At 44.3% G+C, this 18,239-nt stretch overlaps 1 protein-coding gene across 1 annotated transcript in view; it reads right to left on the bottom strand.

The window, feature by feature from the left end:
• LOC128544594 (alpha-1,6-mannosylglycoprotein 6-beta-N-acetylglucosaminyltransferase B) overlaps positions 1-18,239 on the bottom strand; it is a 110,327-nt gene that overhangs the window by 23,460 nt on the left and 68,628 nt on the right. The window contains exon 9 of the mRNA XM_053514814.1: positions 1,958-2,089. Coding sequence (XP_053370789.1) covers positions 1,958-2,089 — 132 coding nt within the window. The remainder of the gene's footprint in view (positions 1-1,957; positions 2,090-18,239) is intronic.

Genomic DNA, 18,239 nt, shown 5'->3' with positions numbered 1-18,239 from the left:
ATAGTACATTGTGGAGTTTTAACATAGTGTGGCGTGGGCGGGGCGGCGGCTGACGACCAGCATGCCTTGCGGGGATGTCGGTGTGTGTTCACCATGTTGGGGAAAGGTGTTTGGGTTGGTGGCTTCGGCCCTGTTTGTGTGAGGGGAGTGTGACGTGTGAAATGTGCTCTAGTTCAGGCTGACGCTGAAATAGAGGTAGGCTCCTGAGTGAAGGTGCTGCTCATGCCATTACCGGCTGTGTGCTAAATAAAGTACTCCCAGCCATTGCATTGGGTAGCAAATAAGCTCACTCGTCTCTCCAGCATTCTTCCCGGCGTAAAAACGCTACATTGGTGTCAGAAGTGGGATGGAGAATAACGGGTTCGAGCGCACAAAGGAAGACCTTCTAAAAATCCAAGCGGGCCGCCGAGTAGCGGAGCGACTACTCGCGCAGAAAAAGCGCTTTCCTGGCGGAGCTAGCGCGAGCACACCACGTCAACCAACGCGGAGCGGGAAGCAGAAAATCCCGGCGCTGGATCTCGGGGCGGAGGCTGGCGCTGCGCAAGAGCCGGAGCAAGATACAGCTCCGTGCGCTGTTAGCCGGCAAAGCGAACTGCCGCTGCGCGAGGCCGAGCGCGCTGAGCCCATATCGGCGGCACATCGCGGCGGAAGAGCCAAGCGACCGCCCGCAGCTCAGTGGCGCTCGGTTCGTGAACCTAGCCGGGGACAGGGCTACCCGTCGCGGCTAGGCAACGAGCAGCTCTCCGACGTTTCGCGGCGAGGCGACTGCGCGGGTGACCGTAAGGAGGCGCTGCGCGAGGTCGAGCGCGCTGAGCCCATAATGACGGCACATCACGGCGAAAGAGCCGAGCGACCGCCCGCAGCTCAGTGGCGCTTGGTAGGTGAACCTAGCCGGGGACAGGGCTACCCGTCGCGGCTAGGCCTCGACACCGCTTCCGAGATTCCGCGACGACGCCGAGGCCAGGGACCGCCGGACTACCGCTGCAACGTTCTCAGGCCTGAGGGACATCCGGACTACCGCTTTAACATTCTCAGAGGGACAGCGTACACCAGCAGCCGCTAACCTAGCGCCGGGTGGACGGTTGGGGAGCCCCGCGGGGCTTTACATCGACTGTGTGCCGGACGGCGTCTTACTGCGGGCGCTCGTGGACACCGGCTCCACTGTTTCCCACGGGTTGTGGAACTGTGAACCGCTCATCGCCAGGCAGAAGGGGCGAATGGGCGTGGACACTCACAGCCAGCTCGGCTCTCCGATGTCATCTACCGGGTGCGGTTGGCAAGGCGGGCACGAGTTTTGCCCCACCGGGACCGTCCTGCGCCTCCACAGCCGCACGCCGGGGAACCATCGAACTCTGGAGGCCGGACCGCCTCAGGACTACATTCGCGTTCACCCCTCACCTGCCAAAGGACGCCGGCGTTCCCACCGCCAGCGCCGACCGCCTCCACGCCTCCGAAACGGAGTTCGTCATGGTGACCAGGGACGGTCACAGCTCGGGTGGGGGCAGTGTGGCGTGGGCGGGGCGGCGGCTGACGACCAGCATGCCTTGCGGGGATGTCGGTGTGTGTTCACCATGTTGGGGAAAGGTGTTTGGGTTGGTGGCTTCGGCCCTGTTTGTGTGAGGGGTGTGTGACGTGTGAAATGTGCTGAAATAGAGGTAGGCTCCTGAGTGAAGGTGCTGTCATGCCATTACCGGCTGTGTGCTAAATAAAGTACTCCCAGCCATTGCATTGGGTAGCAAATAAGCTCACTCGTCTCTCCAGCATTCTTCCCGGCGTAAAAACGCTACAATATGATCAAATAAACATAATGGTCCATGCACACAGCCTAACAGAGGGAATCAAACCCTTAATGCTGGAGGCGCTAACTATTACGCCAACCTGCCACCTACTGCAAGAGATGAATAATTCAAACATAAAGAGGTAAATAAGAACATACTGTACACAGACACATGCTTACTTGTGCTTTTTGAGGGAAAGACCCATGTGTTGCTTCATCTGCTGCAGACCATGGTAGTCAGTGTAGATGAGGTCAAAGGGCAAAGGTCCTCGCAATGGGCAACTTCCTCTACCTGGTGGAATACCAAGAAACCTGGGAGAAAATGTTGAATAAAAACAACTTTATCAAAGCAGCACTACATGTCTGCTGATGAAACTTAAACAGAGCTGATAAATAGCCCACAGAAAGTGCGGGTATATTTTTTTGTCCACCATTAGTAAAGTGCAGAGACTTTTAAAAGAAGAGTAAAGGCACTGGAAGAGCTCTTTTGTCAAACACTCTCTGAGGATGGTTAATACAGTTATGGATGCATAGTCTCTTGAAAGCACCAAGAAGCACACAGACAGGCAATCTGTTTGCAAGCACTAATGCATAAAGAAAGAAGCACTTTGTTCTGTTCCAAAAGGAACACACTCTCTTCTTTTTCTCTTTCCCTCTTTCTCTCATACACATACAAAAAGAATGAAACGGTGTCTCAGAACCTTGTTTAAGATTTAGATTATTAAAAATGGGGTTTTCCTTCTTCATTCTTAAAAGAAGCAACCATGCTGTCAAATCAAAATCCTGAAAAAAAAAACAAGGAATACGTCACCCTCTGACATTAAGTACATGAGATACAGAATGTAAGGTGCTTGCTCTTACAAGCTAAAAATGCTGTTATAATTTAGCCTGTTATGTTATAACATTACTGGATTACTGACGAATATGTTGGTTCATGCCTGAACTGACTTAAATTGGGCATACATTTACTGTGATAGAGCAGTTGTAGTACTGAAGTGAATTTAGAACTATTACAAGAGAAGACTGACAATGGATTGTTAATTAAAGTTATTGTACTGATTATAATGTTTTTCATGATCTTCATTAAAATGTTTCATGTACACCTTTTACTTAATCTAATTTGTTGCTATTAAACACATTAATTAGCCTACATGAGTCCGAAAGTCTCAACAGTACATAGCGTGAGAACAAGTATGACATTCTGTGACCAAAAGCTATACTATTCAACCACACTATATTGTGCCAGGGGTCAGGGGTAGCTCAGTGGATAAGGCATTGGACAATGGTTTGGAAGATCCCAGGTTCAAACCCCATAACCATCAAGTTGCCTCTGTTGGGTCCTTGAGCCAGGCCCTTAACCCTCAGATGTGTAATGAGATAAAAATGTAAAAGCGTCTGCCAAATGCCTAAATGTATGTTGCATTTACTAAGACTGTCACTAGTGTAACAGGAGCAACCTGCCAGAAATTGTTCAGGTACGGTTTTTACTTATTTGGTACCCTACCAAAACTACTATTTCCACTAAAAAAATTAAACTACTAGTTAAATTCATGCCATGTGCATGATAAAGCTCCATGGATCAACACACACATACACATACACACACTTTAACAGTGATGCTATTCTGTTTTTCATCTGACAGTATAAGATCTTTGGTTGCCTCCCATGATACCAAAAAAGAGACAAAGAGAGAAAAAAGGCTTATATATACAGTACAGCTCTGGAAAAGAATAAAAGACCACTCCAAAATAATCCATTTCTTATGTTTTTTTTTTTTTCTCTGAAAGGTGCGTGTATTTTGTGAAATGATTTTTAAAAAAATACATATTTCTCCTAAATTCAAAGTATAACTATTATTTATTTGTGTATATGTAAAGGAAATGACATTATCAAAATATCCCACGATCATGCAGTATTTTCAGAGCTTTAACAGCTCAAATAAAACAAAATGCTAATAATTTGTAAACAAATTGTGTTAATGCTTTGGCTAAATAGCATTAATAAATTAGTATATGGTGGAGTAACCCTGATTTGCAATTACAGCTTTCATGCGCTTTGGCATGCTCTCCACCAGTTTTTCACTTTGCTGTTGAGCAACTTTATACCATACAAACAGCTCAGCTTTGATTGAAGGTTTGTGACTATCTATCTTCCTCTTAATGACATTACAGAAGTTTTCTGAAGTAAATTACAGTAGTCTCTAATTTTCTTCCAGAGCTGTATTTTATATATATTTTAAGCAAAAAAAAAAAAAGGTACCAGAGAAAATATATAAACCAGTGATGAGTAATTCCTAAAATGTAGGATGATCATGCTTTATGCATAATGATGCCCACATACATTCATCTTCTCCTATGGAGATGAAAAGGTAAAACAATATTTGTGCCTAAAAATTATGCTTTTGCATTTATTGCAAATTCAAGTATGATATTTGTACTGATTTATACCTATTATTTGTGAAAGAAAGGTCAAAGCAGAGCAGTTAGACAACATTGTACAATTAATACATTTTTATAAATCAGGAAAACTGATAAAGCCATCGCAGGTCCTCACCTAACTCAGAAACAAGACACTAAAACAAAGCTGAGAATTTATAATAGGATTACATGGTGTTTCCTTTCCCACAGAAAAAGAGTAAAAACTAATAGAGAATATTTGTATTCTTTGGGTCACACAATGTTCAAATTCCAAACACAAAATATTTTGTCATAGATTTTTTTTCTCATATCAGTGTGAAGTTCTGGTTCACAAATCCTGGTTATAAATTCCTTGTGTATACAGTAGTTGGTGATCAATATTCAGTTCAATTCATCAGTAGTCATGGCTATGTTTACACAGTCTGTTTATACTGTACTGTATTACTTAAACTCAAAATAAATATTCTGATATTTATTGTATTCTAAATTTTTAATTTTCATGAACTGTAAGCCTTAATTATGAAAAATTAAAATAATGACATATTTAACTTTACCATGATAAAGACAAGTTAATATCCTAATGGGATTATTAGACAAGGTCTTATAACGTTTCAAACAATTACTTTTATTTAATAAACCAAACATTGTGCTTAGACTACAACAGGGGGTCACAAATGTGACTAATGTCTTAGTCAGCCCCTAATTTCACAACTAATTCTCACAATATCACAATACTTATAATCAATGCATGAGTTCTGCATTTAAAAGAATAGTCAATTATTAGAAGACTTCAACTCCTGGAAGATAAGAAAACAAAGAAAGCAAGCATTTCAGTGATTTTCAGTGACCAAATAAAGCTTTAATAAGGTATCAGGATGCAATTTCAGCTCAGACATCTGTAAAACTTTAACATTGCATTTGTTATTTTTCTCCAGGTCTGCCAACCCTGGTCCAAAACAAAAAACACACACACACATATATATAAACACACACACACACACATATATATTTATATATTTATATATATAGACTGAGCTGGACACACTGCTTGATCAGTTTAGTAAACGTATTAATGAACTCAACAATAATTTACCAATTGACAAAGAGTCTACTAGTTTGAATATCATGTAGATTTTTATTTCTTTCTACATTGTAAAGGAATGCTGAAGGCGTCCAAAAAATGCATTAATCTCCTTTGAACAGTTAATGGTGAGATGTATCTGCTACTTATGCTCTGTAAAGACTTCATAACGCCTCTAATCTGAGGTGCGGTTAATTGGTCATTTTTCAGGCTGATAACTCTAAATAAACTTCTCGTCTGCAGCAGAGGTAGGTTTTGGTCTCGCCCTCCTGGGATGGCCTTCATGAGAGCCAGTTTCATTTTGGTGCTTGACGGATTTTGCAAATGCACTTGACAATACTGTTTTTGCAAGAACTATTACAGAAAGGCTGACCTCTGTGTCTTAAAATAACAACTAAGTGTTGTTTTTGTTGTTACATAATTACCTAATCCCATATGTGTTATTTTATAGTTTTGAAATCCCCACTATTGTTGTAGAATTAAGAAAATAAATCACTAAACAAAAACCAAAGAAATTTGCAAGTGACCCCAAACTTTTGAACGGTAGTGTATATATATTTTGCAGTGTAGTGTCACTTTTAATGATATGTCACTGAATGTTCCAGTCAGTTAGCATGTTACGCATGCAAAGCCAGCATTTCAAAATCCACAATAAGAGGCAAAAATTGCTCAATATCAGATTATTATAAAGAGCCAAAGGCACAAAGTGAAGATAATTCATATCAGATGCAAATACAAGCATTTCAGTGGCATGCATCAAGTGATATATTCTTTTATTTTAGTTAGTGTGCCCTAGGGAGAATAAAAATTCATGGCATTGATACTATTTCACTGCTAAATTCTTCAGTGAGGAAAATAAATCCTTCTGGTACTGCAAATGCTCTTTACATCCAACACTGAGTTTATAAAATTTAGTGAAGCTGAACAGTGAGCTCCATTTCAGTAATGTCCACAAGTGAGAGCCTGATTTAAAGGAGGTAACCATTATAAAGGATTGTTAATGCAAGATTGTACCTCTATCCTTTGGTTTAAGTCAAATAATTAATAAAGCAAAGAAACAGCTGCTCAGGGACTCACCACATGGTGCCTCTTTTACCATGACAGCCCCAACTGGACATATTCTCATCTACAAGAGCAGATAAGTTGATAGGATTATCAATATACTACAATGATGTTGGTCCAAAGACTAACCTTGGTATTAGTACACTACATGACTTCATGATTAGGTTGTTTTTAAAAGTTATAATTACTTAATAAATAAATGGATATTGGACCAATGTACATGACATTTGGATGATGTTGAAACAACAGTCCTAAACCAATGTTGCAAATATGACTTTAAAGCAATATTTATTAATAGCATTTCTTTTTATCTCTTACCTGAAACACATGCTCCAACTAGGTTATTTATTTATTTATTTTTTGGCAACTGAGCAAGTGCACTAAATTGATTGCTGGTCTCAGCACCAAGAGGACTGAAAGCAGGACCACAAGGGACCTATTAGCTATGAGTAATAAATGCACATATATTGCTTTGTCAAACACAGAGTGTCACAACATAATTCTTTAAGTCAGAAGACTAGACAACCACAATTTATTAAACCATTAAACAGAGAAGCAGCCAAACATCAGTTGAAAGCTGGTCCAACATCACTGCCTGATCTGATAAATGCTGTACAGAATGAATGGAAATACATTCCCACAGAAACACTCCAAAATATTGTAGACAGCCTTCCAAGAAGAATAGGAGATGTTATACTGTAGCTGCAAAAAAGGGACCAATTCTATATTGAAGTATGTGTATTTGGATACAATTTAATTGCAGGTTTGGCCAAATATTTTTGTTCATATAGTGTATATGCAAACATCCTGCTCTGCAAAAACTAATTTTAGAGAGATTCATTCACGCACACTACGAGCAATTCAGCAACATCAGTTTGCCTAATCTTGATGTCTTTAGACAGTGGGAGGACACTGAAGTACCTGGAGGAAACCCACCAAGTATGGGGAGATCTTGCAAACACCATGCACACAGACCTTAGATAGGAATAAATCCCTTGGCCCTGGTCATGCAAGGCCACATTGTAGATCTTAACTAGTACTGTATTAAAGCTGTTGTGGGAAAAAATATAATGTTCAGCTGAGATGGATACGGTGCAAATTATTCATTTTTTAGAGAGGCAGTCAAATGTTAAAATAAACTTTTAACGACAAATCCCACATTCTGCGTTATGGTTACAAGAATTTAGCTTTGTCTATGATTGGCTGGGTCACCAAAGCTCTGACAAATGAGCCAATCCTAGAGAATAAAAATAGGACATGAAGGGGTTTTTCTGGGGGTATGTGAGGTAAGTGCTTGTATAGTGAGAAATGGCAGTAAATTTTGTAAATAGACAGCTTTAAGCAGAGCATTGAATTTGGTAAGTGATGTAAATAAACATAGATAACATTTTAACCCTCATTTCCCCTGCTTTCTTGTTTTTAATGCCATTGTATGCTGTATTTCTTCTATGGCACACATAATAATAGGCGCCAATCCTGTTCTGTTAAACACCACACTACTTTAATAATGCTCCTTGAAGGTAAACCTTTAAGTTGCTTAGACACCAAATTCATGGGTAATTCTGTATTATTAGGTAAAGCCCAATATTGAGAGGGTGTTACAATAGTATCACCTTTATAGCTAGATTTCTGTTTGAAAGGGGCTTTAGGGAGAGAGATGCTTAATGTAATGCCTCACATACTAACAAGATTCACTTAGCACAAAGAGAGACGAATCAGCATGTGCTGTGTACTCTATCTTGCTTGCTTTCTGGGATATTGTATATGATTTGTAGGGGGTTGCTATTAATATGTGGAACTCTGCTGGAACATTTGAAAAGTGGAATGCCTGCAAGTGCGATATTGCTTTTATTCAACAGTTCTGTAAACATGAAATTTATATCAAATAAATGAAACTTCATCCCACAACCATGCCAAAATTTGTTTATTTTCTCTCTTGGTCCTGAAGAAACTACAAGTCACTTTAAAGCCTGTTGGCTGACCGGTTGCATATCTTACATTGATTTTTCATTTCCAATCCTCCCAGGGAATTTGGCTTGCCTTTTCATTTTCATTTTCATCGGGCAAGTCTTTATATTTTAAATCAAGCGATATATTCATGAAAAAATGTATCATTCTGCATGTCCACTGATGAAGCTCCTAATACTACTGTAGGAACTATTTTGAAATATAAAGTTTTCTGTAGTAAACAAAGACAGTTGGTGTCACACACATAGTAAAACAACCCATTGTGGTTATAGTTAATAAAGGCAGTCTCAGAATCCAGTCTTGAATTATATTATTTCTAGATTTATTTCATTACTTGACTAAGATTGTGTCAGCATGGCAGCACAAGCTCAAACTGACATGTTTTAAAATGTGGCTGTTTGTTCAGGCACTGCAGTTACTGAGAATCTGTAATAATTCAATACCATAAGTCTTTAAAAAGCCTCAGTTTCTTGTCTATTAGCTGTAGGTGGAGAATGAGAACCCAATGGGGAGAAGAGAGTCTCAGACTGCTGTCTCAGACACATTCATAAGTGATAGATCTGCTGTAGAGAGGACGTGTGGGCTGGCACACTGTCAGTCAATTCAAATAGAATGTTACTAACTTGTATGAGTCAGGCAATAAAGATGCCTTAAACAGATCAGCCATAACATTAACATTGATTAACAATTATTAATAATATACAGTGCATCCAGGAAGTATTCACAGCGCATCACTTTTACTACATTTTGTTATGTCACAGCCTTATTCTAAAATAGATAAATTCACTTTTTTCCTTTAGAATTCTACACACAACACCCCATAATGACAACATAAAAAAAGTTTACTTGAGATTTTTGCAAATTTATTAAAAATAAAATAATTGACAATTTGACACATGCACATAAGTATTCACAGCGTTTGCCTTGAAGCTCAAAATGGAGGTCAGATGCATCCTGTTTCCCCTGATCATCCTTGAGATGTTTCTGCAGCTTAATTGGAGTACACCTGTGGTGAATTCAGTTGATTGGACATGATTTTGGAAGGCACACACCTGTCTATATAAGGTCCCACAGTTGATATTTCATGTCAGAGCACAAACCAAGCATGAAGTCAAAGGAATTGTCTGTAGACGTCTGTAGACCTCTGAGACAGGATTGTCTCGAGGCACAAATCTGGGGAAGGTTGAAGAAAAATTTCTGCTGCTTTAAAGGTCCCAAGAGCACAGTAGCCTCCATCAATCCGTAAGTGGAAGAAGTTCAAAACCAGGACTCTTCCTAGAGCTGGCCGGCCGGCCATCTAAACTAAGCAATCGGGGGAGAAGGGCCATAGTCAGGGAGGTGACCAAGAACCCGATGGTCACTCTGTCAGAGCTCCAGAGGTCCTCTGTGGAGAGAGGAGAACCTTCCAGAAGGACAAATTTCTCTGCAGCAATCCACCAATCAGGCCTATATGGTAGAGTGGCCAGACGGAAGCCATTCCTAAAGAAAAAGCACATGGCAGCCCATCTGGAGTTTGCCTAAAGGCACCTGAAGGACTCTCAGACCATGAGAATCAAAATTCCCTGGTCTGATGAGACAAAGATTGAACTCTTTGATGTGAATGCCAGGCGTCACGTTTGGAGGAAACCAGGCCCCGCTCATCACCAGGCACCACCATGCATGTTCTGGGGATGTTTTTTAGTGGCAGGAACTGGTAGACTAGTCAGGATAAAGGAAAAGATGACTGCAGCAATGTATAGAGACTTCCTGAATGAAAACCTGCTCTAGAGCGCTCTTGACATCTGACTGGGACGACGGTTCATCTTTCAGCAGGACAATGACCCTAAGCACACAGCCAAGATATCAAAGGAGTGGCTTCAGGACAACTCTGTGAATCTCCTTGAGTGGCCCAGCCAGAGCTCAGATTTGAATCCAATTGAACATCTCTGAAGAGATCTTAAAATGGCTGTGCACCGACACTTCCCATCTTACCCGATGGAGCTTGAAAGGTGCTGCAAAGAGGAATGGGTGAGACTGGCCAAGGATAGGTGTGCCAAGCTTGTGGCATCATATTTAAAAAGATTTAAGGTTGTAATTGCTGCCAAAGGTGCATGGACAAAGTATTGAGCAAAGGCTGTGAATACTTATGAACATGTGATTTACCTTTATATATATATATATATATATATATGTGGCGAAGCGCAGAGGCAAGAAAAGGTTTATTAGAATTAAAATTCCGATTACGCCACCCTGGATAAAGGCCAGGGACCCTAATTAAGTAAATTTCGTCTAAAGGCACACAGGTCAGTTCACGGGAGGAAGCAGGAGACAAGGATATCCAAAAGTATTACCATTTATTACACGTACTATTTTAAACAACTTAATTATAACAAATAAACAAAAAGAAATCAATAACATAAAATGACAGGGACCAGTAGTTCACATACAATGCACTCATGGACAACTTGAATATCCAAAGCCTCAAGTTCAGGAACCGAGGCCGGGCGGCGGGGCCTAAGGGCGCAATCGGCCTACACAGCACAGCAACTTGCAATCACACAAGTGACTCACCACACACACACACGTGGCTGACATCCTTACCTGCAGCACAATCACCTCAGGACTTCCAGGTTCCGTGTCGGATATGACGACACGCCACGGAAGCTAGGGGGCTGGAACCCATAACCCCGAGCCACCTCACCAACCAGCTTAAGTAGTAGTGACTAACCCATGATAGGACAATCAACCAAAACCCGACCAACCAGAAACAGGTAGGAAGAGCTTTATTCATTCTACCACAACCTACCCCCCACGGCTGCATCGTCGCCCCGACGATGGACAAAACAATCTCTCAACTCCAAGGTCGGAACCATGCCGAAATGGTCGAAGATGTCCCCGCAGGCAATACTCCATCAGGTCCCAACATGCCTGCAGATCGTGGGAGATGATGCAAGTTAGAATGTCTCCCTGCGTTAGCTCGCCTAGACCGTCGTGGCACTAAATTGAACAACCCTACCGACCCTGGTATTAACTCACCTTCGAGGGGCTGACCAACACACGCCGGGGCATCGGTCGCACTATTAGCTACGGGCTCCACAGGCTTGGGGTCCGCCATATTTCCCACACTAACAACCGGAGGTGTCGCGGAGACCAATACCCACAAGTCCCCCTGCTCGGACCCCTCCGAAGCCTGCTCCCCCACCGGCGACGCAAATTCTGCGACTGGGCTAGGAAGGGACACTAAAGCAGGAGAGTCCTTCTGGGTTCGAACCTTCAGCAGTGAACAATGTACTTGCCTTACTTTGCTCAAGTCATCCACAGGGGCAATCGAATAAACTGAACCACCTTGTTTAGGGGCCCGTACCACCTGATACACCACTGGGCTCCACAGGTCCTGAATTTTTGAGCGACCCCTCAGCCCAACATTACGAAGGTAGACAAGCTGACCCTCGGACAATAGGGTGTAACGTACATGAGAGTCATATTGGGCCTTACGTCGTTCCGCGGCGGCCCGCAGATGTTCCCGGGCCCCTTCAAAAGCCACCTGCAACCGAGTTTGATGCTCGACGACCCACTGGTGTACATGTCCACCCCCAGTTCCTTCTACCCTCCCTAACAGGAAGTCAACTGGTAGACGAGGTTCCTGACCAAACATTAAATAATACGGGGACTCACCTGTTGATTGATGAGGGGTGGTATTGTAACAAAACACTACTTGCGGCAAACATGAAGCCCAATCACGCTTACTAGAGGGAGGCAGAGTCCGCAACAAATCGTGCAAAGTTCGATTAAACCTCTCACATTGTCCATTCCCCGCAGGGTGATAAGGTGTGGTTCGAGACTTCTCCACATTATATAGCATACACAGCTGCCGTATCAGGGAAGACTCAAAGTTGCGGCCCTGATCGGCATGTATGCGGCCAGGGACCCCAAACTTACAGAACCACTCTGCCACGAGCACTTGTGCCACCGTTTCTGCCCGCTGATCTCGTGTGGGAACTGCCAGGGTGTACTTTGTGAAGACATCGGTCATCACCAGCACGTTCTCAACACCCGAACTGGATGGTTCCAACACAGTAAAATCAACTGCCAAGATCTCGTTGGGCGTAGCAGCGAGCAGGTGACCCATAAAACTAGACGCCACTGGCTGTCCACCCTTGGCCAACTGACATTGATCACACTCTTTACACCAACGAGCGACCTCTCTGGACATACCAGGCCAATAGCACCGCTGACGAACCAGCTCTGTTGTACGTTCAATGCCCTGATGGCCATGCTCCTGATGCAACCATCTCAAGATACCTTCCCTCAACCCAACCGGCAAAAGAACTTGCAAAACTTCCTCTCTTCCATCTGGACGGAAGATTCGACGATACAACACCCCCTCCTGTTCTACCAAACGGTCCCATTGACGCAACACGGCCAAACTACCTTTAGACAATAATTTGCGTTCTTCAAAACTGGGGAGGTGTTGACACTGCCAAAACCCCAAAATGGGACCAATATCCGGATCGGACTCTTGTAATGCCCTCAACTCTCCTGCAGACAGACTAGGGAAAACCTGATGTGCAGCCTGGGTAGCCGGGTATACCGGCTTTACTTGGGCTGCCTGTCGTACCGATACCGGCACCGTGGTAGTTGGTAACAGCGGCTCTAAGCCCTGACTATTGGCCGGAGGCTGTCTCGAAAGGGCATCAGCATTACCATTGCTCTTACCTGACCTATACCGAATCTCAAAGTCAAATGCTGCAAGCTGGGCGGCCCAACGCTGCTCAGTGGCCCCCAGCTTGGCAGAAGACAAATGACTCAAAGGGTTGTTATCAGTAAAGACAACACATTTATGCCCTAGCAGATATTCCCGAAATTTCTCGGTCATGGCCCACTTGAGCGCCAAAAACTCCAGCCTCATTGAGCTATAGTTGGCCGGATTACGCTCAGTGGGTCGCAGGCTACGGCTGGCATAAGCAACAGGCCGGACCTTCCCTTCCTGTTCCTGAGACAGGACGGCCCCCAAACCCCGGTGACTAGCATCCACCTCAAGGATGAAGGGCAAAGAAAAGTCTGCATATGCAAGAATAGGGGAAGTGGTGAGCTTCTCCTTCAGAGCATCAAAACTCATCTGGCATTGGTCAGTCCAGGCACCGACGAAGCTTAGACCTACCGGTTTCTTATGCCTACCCCCCACAAACTCGGCAACCAGCTTATGCAGAGGGGATGCCAACTGTGCAAACCCCTCCACGAAGCGACGATAATAACTGGCGAAACCTAAAAAGGAACGAAGCTCCGTTACGGTACTGGGGCGGCTCCAATTTGCCACCACTTCCACTTTACTTGGATCAGTAGCCACACCACAAGAAGACACCACATGGCCCAAATACCGTACCTGCTGTTTAAAGAACGCACACTTTCCCAACTTCGCCTTGAGACCTTCGCCCTTTAACCGACCCAAAACCAATTCCAACCGTTCCACATGCTGAGCCACTGAAGAGGAAAAGACCACAATATCATCCAGATACAGAAGCAATGATTGATGTCGCTGATCACCAAACAATCTTTCCATCAACCGTTGGAAAGTACTGGGAGCATTACAAAGCCCAAACGGCATTCTATTCCACTCGAATAACCCGAACGGTGTACAAAAAGCAGTTTTGGACCGATCCCCCTCGGTCACCGGGACTTGATTATACCCGCTGGCCAAGTCCAACGTGGAAAACCCGGTCAAGGCGTCCAGCGTTTCCTCTATACGAGGTAATGGAAAGGCATCCTTTCTGGTCTTTAGGTTCAACTGCCGGTAGTCCACACACATGCGTAGACTACCATCTTTCTTGCGCACCAACACAATCGGAGACGCATAAGGACTACAACTCTCCCTAATTATCTGACCCTCAAGCAGCTGGTTAATGTGGGTCTTCACCACATCATACTCGGAGGGGGGCAAACGCCTATACCGCTGCCGAACTGGGACGTCATCTATCAGGGGAATATCATGCGAGATCAGACTCGTACACCCTAAATCATTATCATGCGCCGAAAACACGGACTGATAACTCCGCAACAGGGCCCTAACCTCACCTTGCTCTCCTGATGCCAAGGCAGATAAATCAACTGATTCAATCTGTTCCTGCAGCGATGGTTCCACTGCACCGCCCTGGGAGCACACACTAGCGACCACGTCCTTAACCTCAGTCACCCCCGGTGGTAGACTTGCAACGTACACCCCCTGCAGACTACCTAATAGGGTCCTTGGGTACAATGCTACGTCCAATACCCCCACATTTACAACTGGGATATAGGCGGTACCTCGCACCACCAGCACCAGGGAAGGCGAAGCCAACAAGCCGGCCGGTAGTCCTGACTCCAAGGGCTCAAACAACATGGTGCCCCCAGAATCCTGTTCTGAACACGTAGCGGTAACAATCTTCATAGTGCCACCTGGAACACGGCACGGATGGCGCCCACGCACTCGTGCATTACCAACCTGTCCAACCATGGACTCAGGGTCAACCCCATGACAATGCTGCAAAGCTTGCATCACAAAACCCGGAACCGCTACCACAGGTGGAGAGTCAAACAAGGCTGAGCCGTGTTGGCTAAAAAGATCCCGGTAACACCGGCTCAACACATTCATCCCCAGCACCCCCGGAACCTGGACACACATGTTTCCGGGCGGGTCCCTAACCACCAGTATTCCGCAACCTGACACTATTTTGCCACACAACTCCACATCCAACTCCATATAGCCAATATAGGGAATGGCAAGCCCATTAGCCGCACGTAACTGGAGCCATTGGCACGATTTTAAGCGCTCCGGACCCCAAGGTTTAAAATTCTCCAAAAAGCAGCTCTCCGTGATGGTGGACACCATAGAACCGGTATCAATTAAACAAGCGACCGAAATGCCCCCAATAGTGACCGTCAACTGGGGACAGCCTGACATTAAACGGGACAATGAACAACCACCAATTACCTCATCCGAGCCCCCAATTTCCCCGCCCGAGCTACGGCTCAAAAGCTCGGTGGGTACTAGTTTCCCGAAGGCTGGCTTGAGCTACGCTGCCCCTCCGCCAGTGATGACCCCGTGGGCGCAGAGGATAATGGGCCCTGTGGTGGAACATTACACTCCCTGGCAACATGGCCCGGTCGATGGCACCGCCAACAAACCACCGGCCCATACCGTGAAGAACGACTTTGCGGACGCACCTCCTGAAACCGAGCAACACTTTGACTCAACTGGTTCAACTGCTGCTGCTGAACCTTTAACATCTCCCGTAATTCTCTCAGCTCAGAAGACGAAGATTCACTCGCATGTGAATGCTGTTCCCCCTGGACCCCATACTGAATCCCATACGCTGCTGGAACTGACTGACTACGAGCTCTCGCACCCCCCGGCATGCCCTCCTGTTCCCACCTAATTGCCTCGCTACGCACATCTAACAAGGTGGCGTGTGGCTGGCGGCGAACTAATTGCTTAAGCTCCCGCCGCAGTGCACTATCCATCACATATTCCACGAACTGATCGCGCAACAAAACCGGGGCATTTGGGGCAGTTCCAGGAAACTGCTGTTTAACTTTCTCCATGAGACCCATCAAGGCAAGGGAGAACTCTAATAAACCCTCCCCCTCCAATTGTCTACGGGAGAAAAAGGCTTCCTGTAATGCTACATGAGACTGCGAACAACCAAAAACTTCACGCAGTGCAAGAAAAATCTTAGTTGGATCCCCCCGTTCCCCATCTGGGCGATACCTGATCTCCTCCCGTGCCTCCCCCTCTAGATGGTCAAACAAGAATAACGCCTGGTCCTCAACCGACAAATGGCGAACTCTAATACATGCCTGCACCTCCTCAATCCATTCATCGATGCTAAGCCCCAACTTGCCATTAAACTTAGACTACGGTCCCTAGGTACGAATACCAACCTCTCCGTCTGGCTAGCACCCACAACTGGAGGAGGTATAACAGCCGCGACCTCGGTAGCCTTCCCCGATGCCGCACTAGGGCCAGGCAGCACAAGGAGACGCTCTTGACGCAGCCTCTCATTGTCGGCCTTCAACTGGGCCACAAGTTCCCTTAGTTCGCGAAGTTCTTCCTCCATGTCTAAATTACCACTTACCACCCAATAGCCCCCGGCCGGATACCCGAAGAGATAGAGGATGGTTTCACCGCAGTCCGGACTGACGCTGCTGTTTTGCCGCAACTCTAAAAAAAAAACCCAAAAATAAATTACAAAAAAAAACAAAATAAACAATGAAATCTGGATAACCCCGTCTCCGCCTAGTTACCGTGATCCTGCCGATTACGCCAGAATGTGGCGAAGCGCAGAGGCAAGAAAAGGTTTATTAGAATTAAAATTCCGATTACGCCACCCTGGATAAAGGCCAGGGACCCTAATTAAGTAAATTTCGTCTAAAGGCACACAGGTCAGTTCACGGGAGGAAGCAGGAGACAAGGATATCCAAAAGTATTACCATTTATTACACGTACTATTTTAAACAACTTAATTATAACAAATAAACAAAAAGAAATCAATAACATAAAATGACAGGGACCAGTAGTTCACATACAATGCACTCATGGACAACTTGAATATCCAAAGCCTCAAGTTCAGGAACCGAGGCCGGGCGGCGGGGCCTAAGGGCGCAATCGGCCTACACAGCACAGCAACTTGCAATCACACAAGTGACTCACCACACACACACACGTGGCTGACATCCTTACCTGCAGCACAATCACCTCAGGACTTCCAGGTTCCGTGTCGGATATGACGACACGCCACGGAAGCTAGGGGGCTGGAACCCATAACCCCGAGCCACCTCACCAACCAGCTTAAGTAGTAGCGACTAACCCATGATAGGACAATCAACCAAAACCCGACCAACCAGAAACAGGTAGGAAGAGCTTTATTCATTCTACCATATATATATATATATATATATATATATATATATATATATATATTTATATATATAAATTTGCAAAAATCTCAAGTAAACTGTTTTTACGTTGACATTATGGGTTTTTGTGTGTAAAATTCTGAGAAAAAAAAAATGTAATCCATTTTGAAATAAGGCTGTAACATAGCAAAATGTGGAAAAGGTGATGCGCTGTAAATACTTTCCAGATACACTGTATCATAAAACAATATATAAACTAGTGGCATGATGATGAAAACAGAAGGATCATTTATGTGCGTGAGGACCAAGGCCCAGCCTGTTCAATTTATAGGGACTATATTACTGTAAAACATAAAATGATGTCCCTACATGGTCCGCGGATAATGTTCAATGAACGACTCCCCACCCAATTTTTTTATACTCAACTGAAATAAATCTTGAACTAACCACATTTGGTTGAGTACTTTGTGTTCAAGAGACGCAAGATGCACATGCTATGTGCAAGAAAGCTGGATTTGTTACATGAAAATTACTAGAACTCAGAATGCTGCAAAAGAAAAACAAGAACTCTAAATAAGCGAGACCTGTGAGTTTAAATGTATTGTTATTGATAAGATGGTAGAGAGGTCAGGGGAACATGGCCAGAGTGTTTTTGCTGCCAGACAGGATACAGCACAACAAATATTCACTTTGTACAATGGTAGTGATCAGAAATCTCTGCATGCATAAAACACTCAACCTTGAGGTGGATGGGCTTCAGTCAGAAATGCCAAGAACCTCAGCCAATAACACGAATGGTGAGCTTTTTGTCCAGTCTTCAACTGTCCAGTTTAGTTAGTCTGTGCCCATAATAACCACAGATTCCTGCTCTTGGCAGAAAAGAGAGGAACCTGATGTCATCTTTTGTTGTAATAGCCTATACACCACAAGTTCTGATGTGTTGTGCATGCTGAGATGTTATTCGTTTCTCCGCAGCTGTAAAATCTACTTATCTAAGTTATTGCAGATGACCTGTCAAGGGGTTTAGGCACCATTTTGTGTAAACTCTATATACTTTGTTCCT

The sequence above is a fragment of the Clarias gariepinus genome, chromosome 16 (genome assembly GCF_024256425.1).
Source record: "Clarias gariepinus isolate MV-2021 ecotype Netherlands chromosome 16, CGAR_prim_01v2, whole genome shotgun sequence".
Taxonomy (NCBI): domain Eukaryota; kingdom Metazoa; phylum Chordata; class Actinopteri; order Siluriformes; family Clariidae; genus Clarias; species Clarias gariepinus.
Note: the sequence above shows the minus strand (reverse complement) of the source record. Positions and strands in the feature narration are given on the sequence as shown.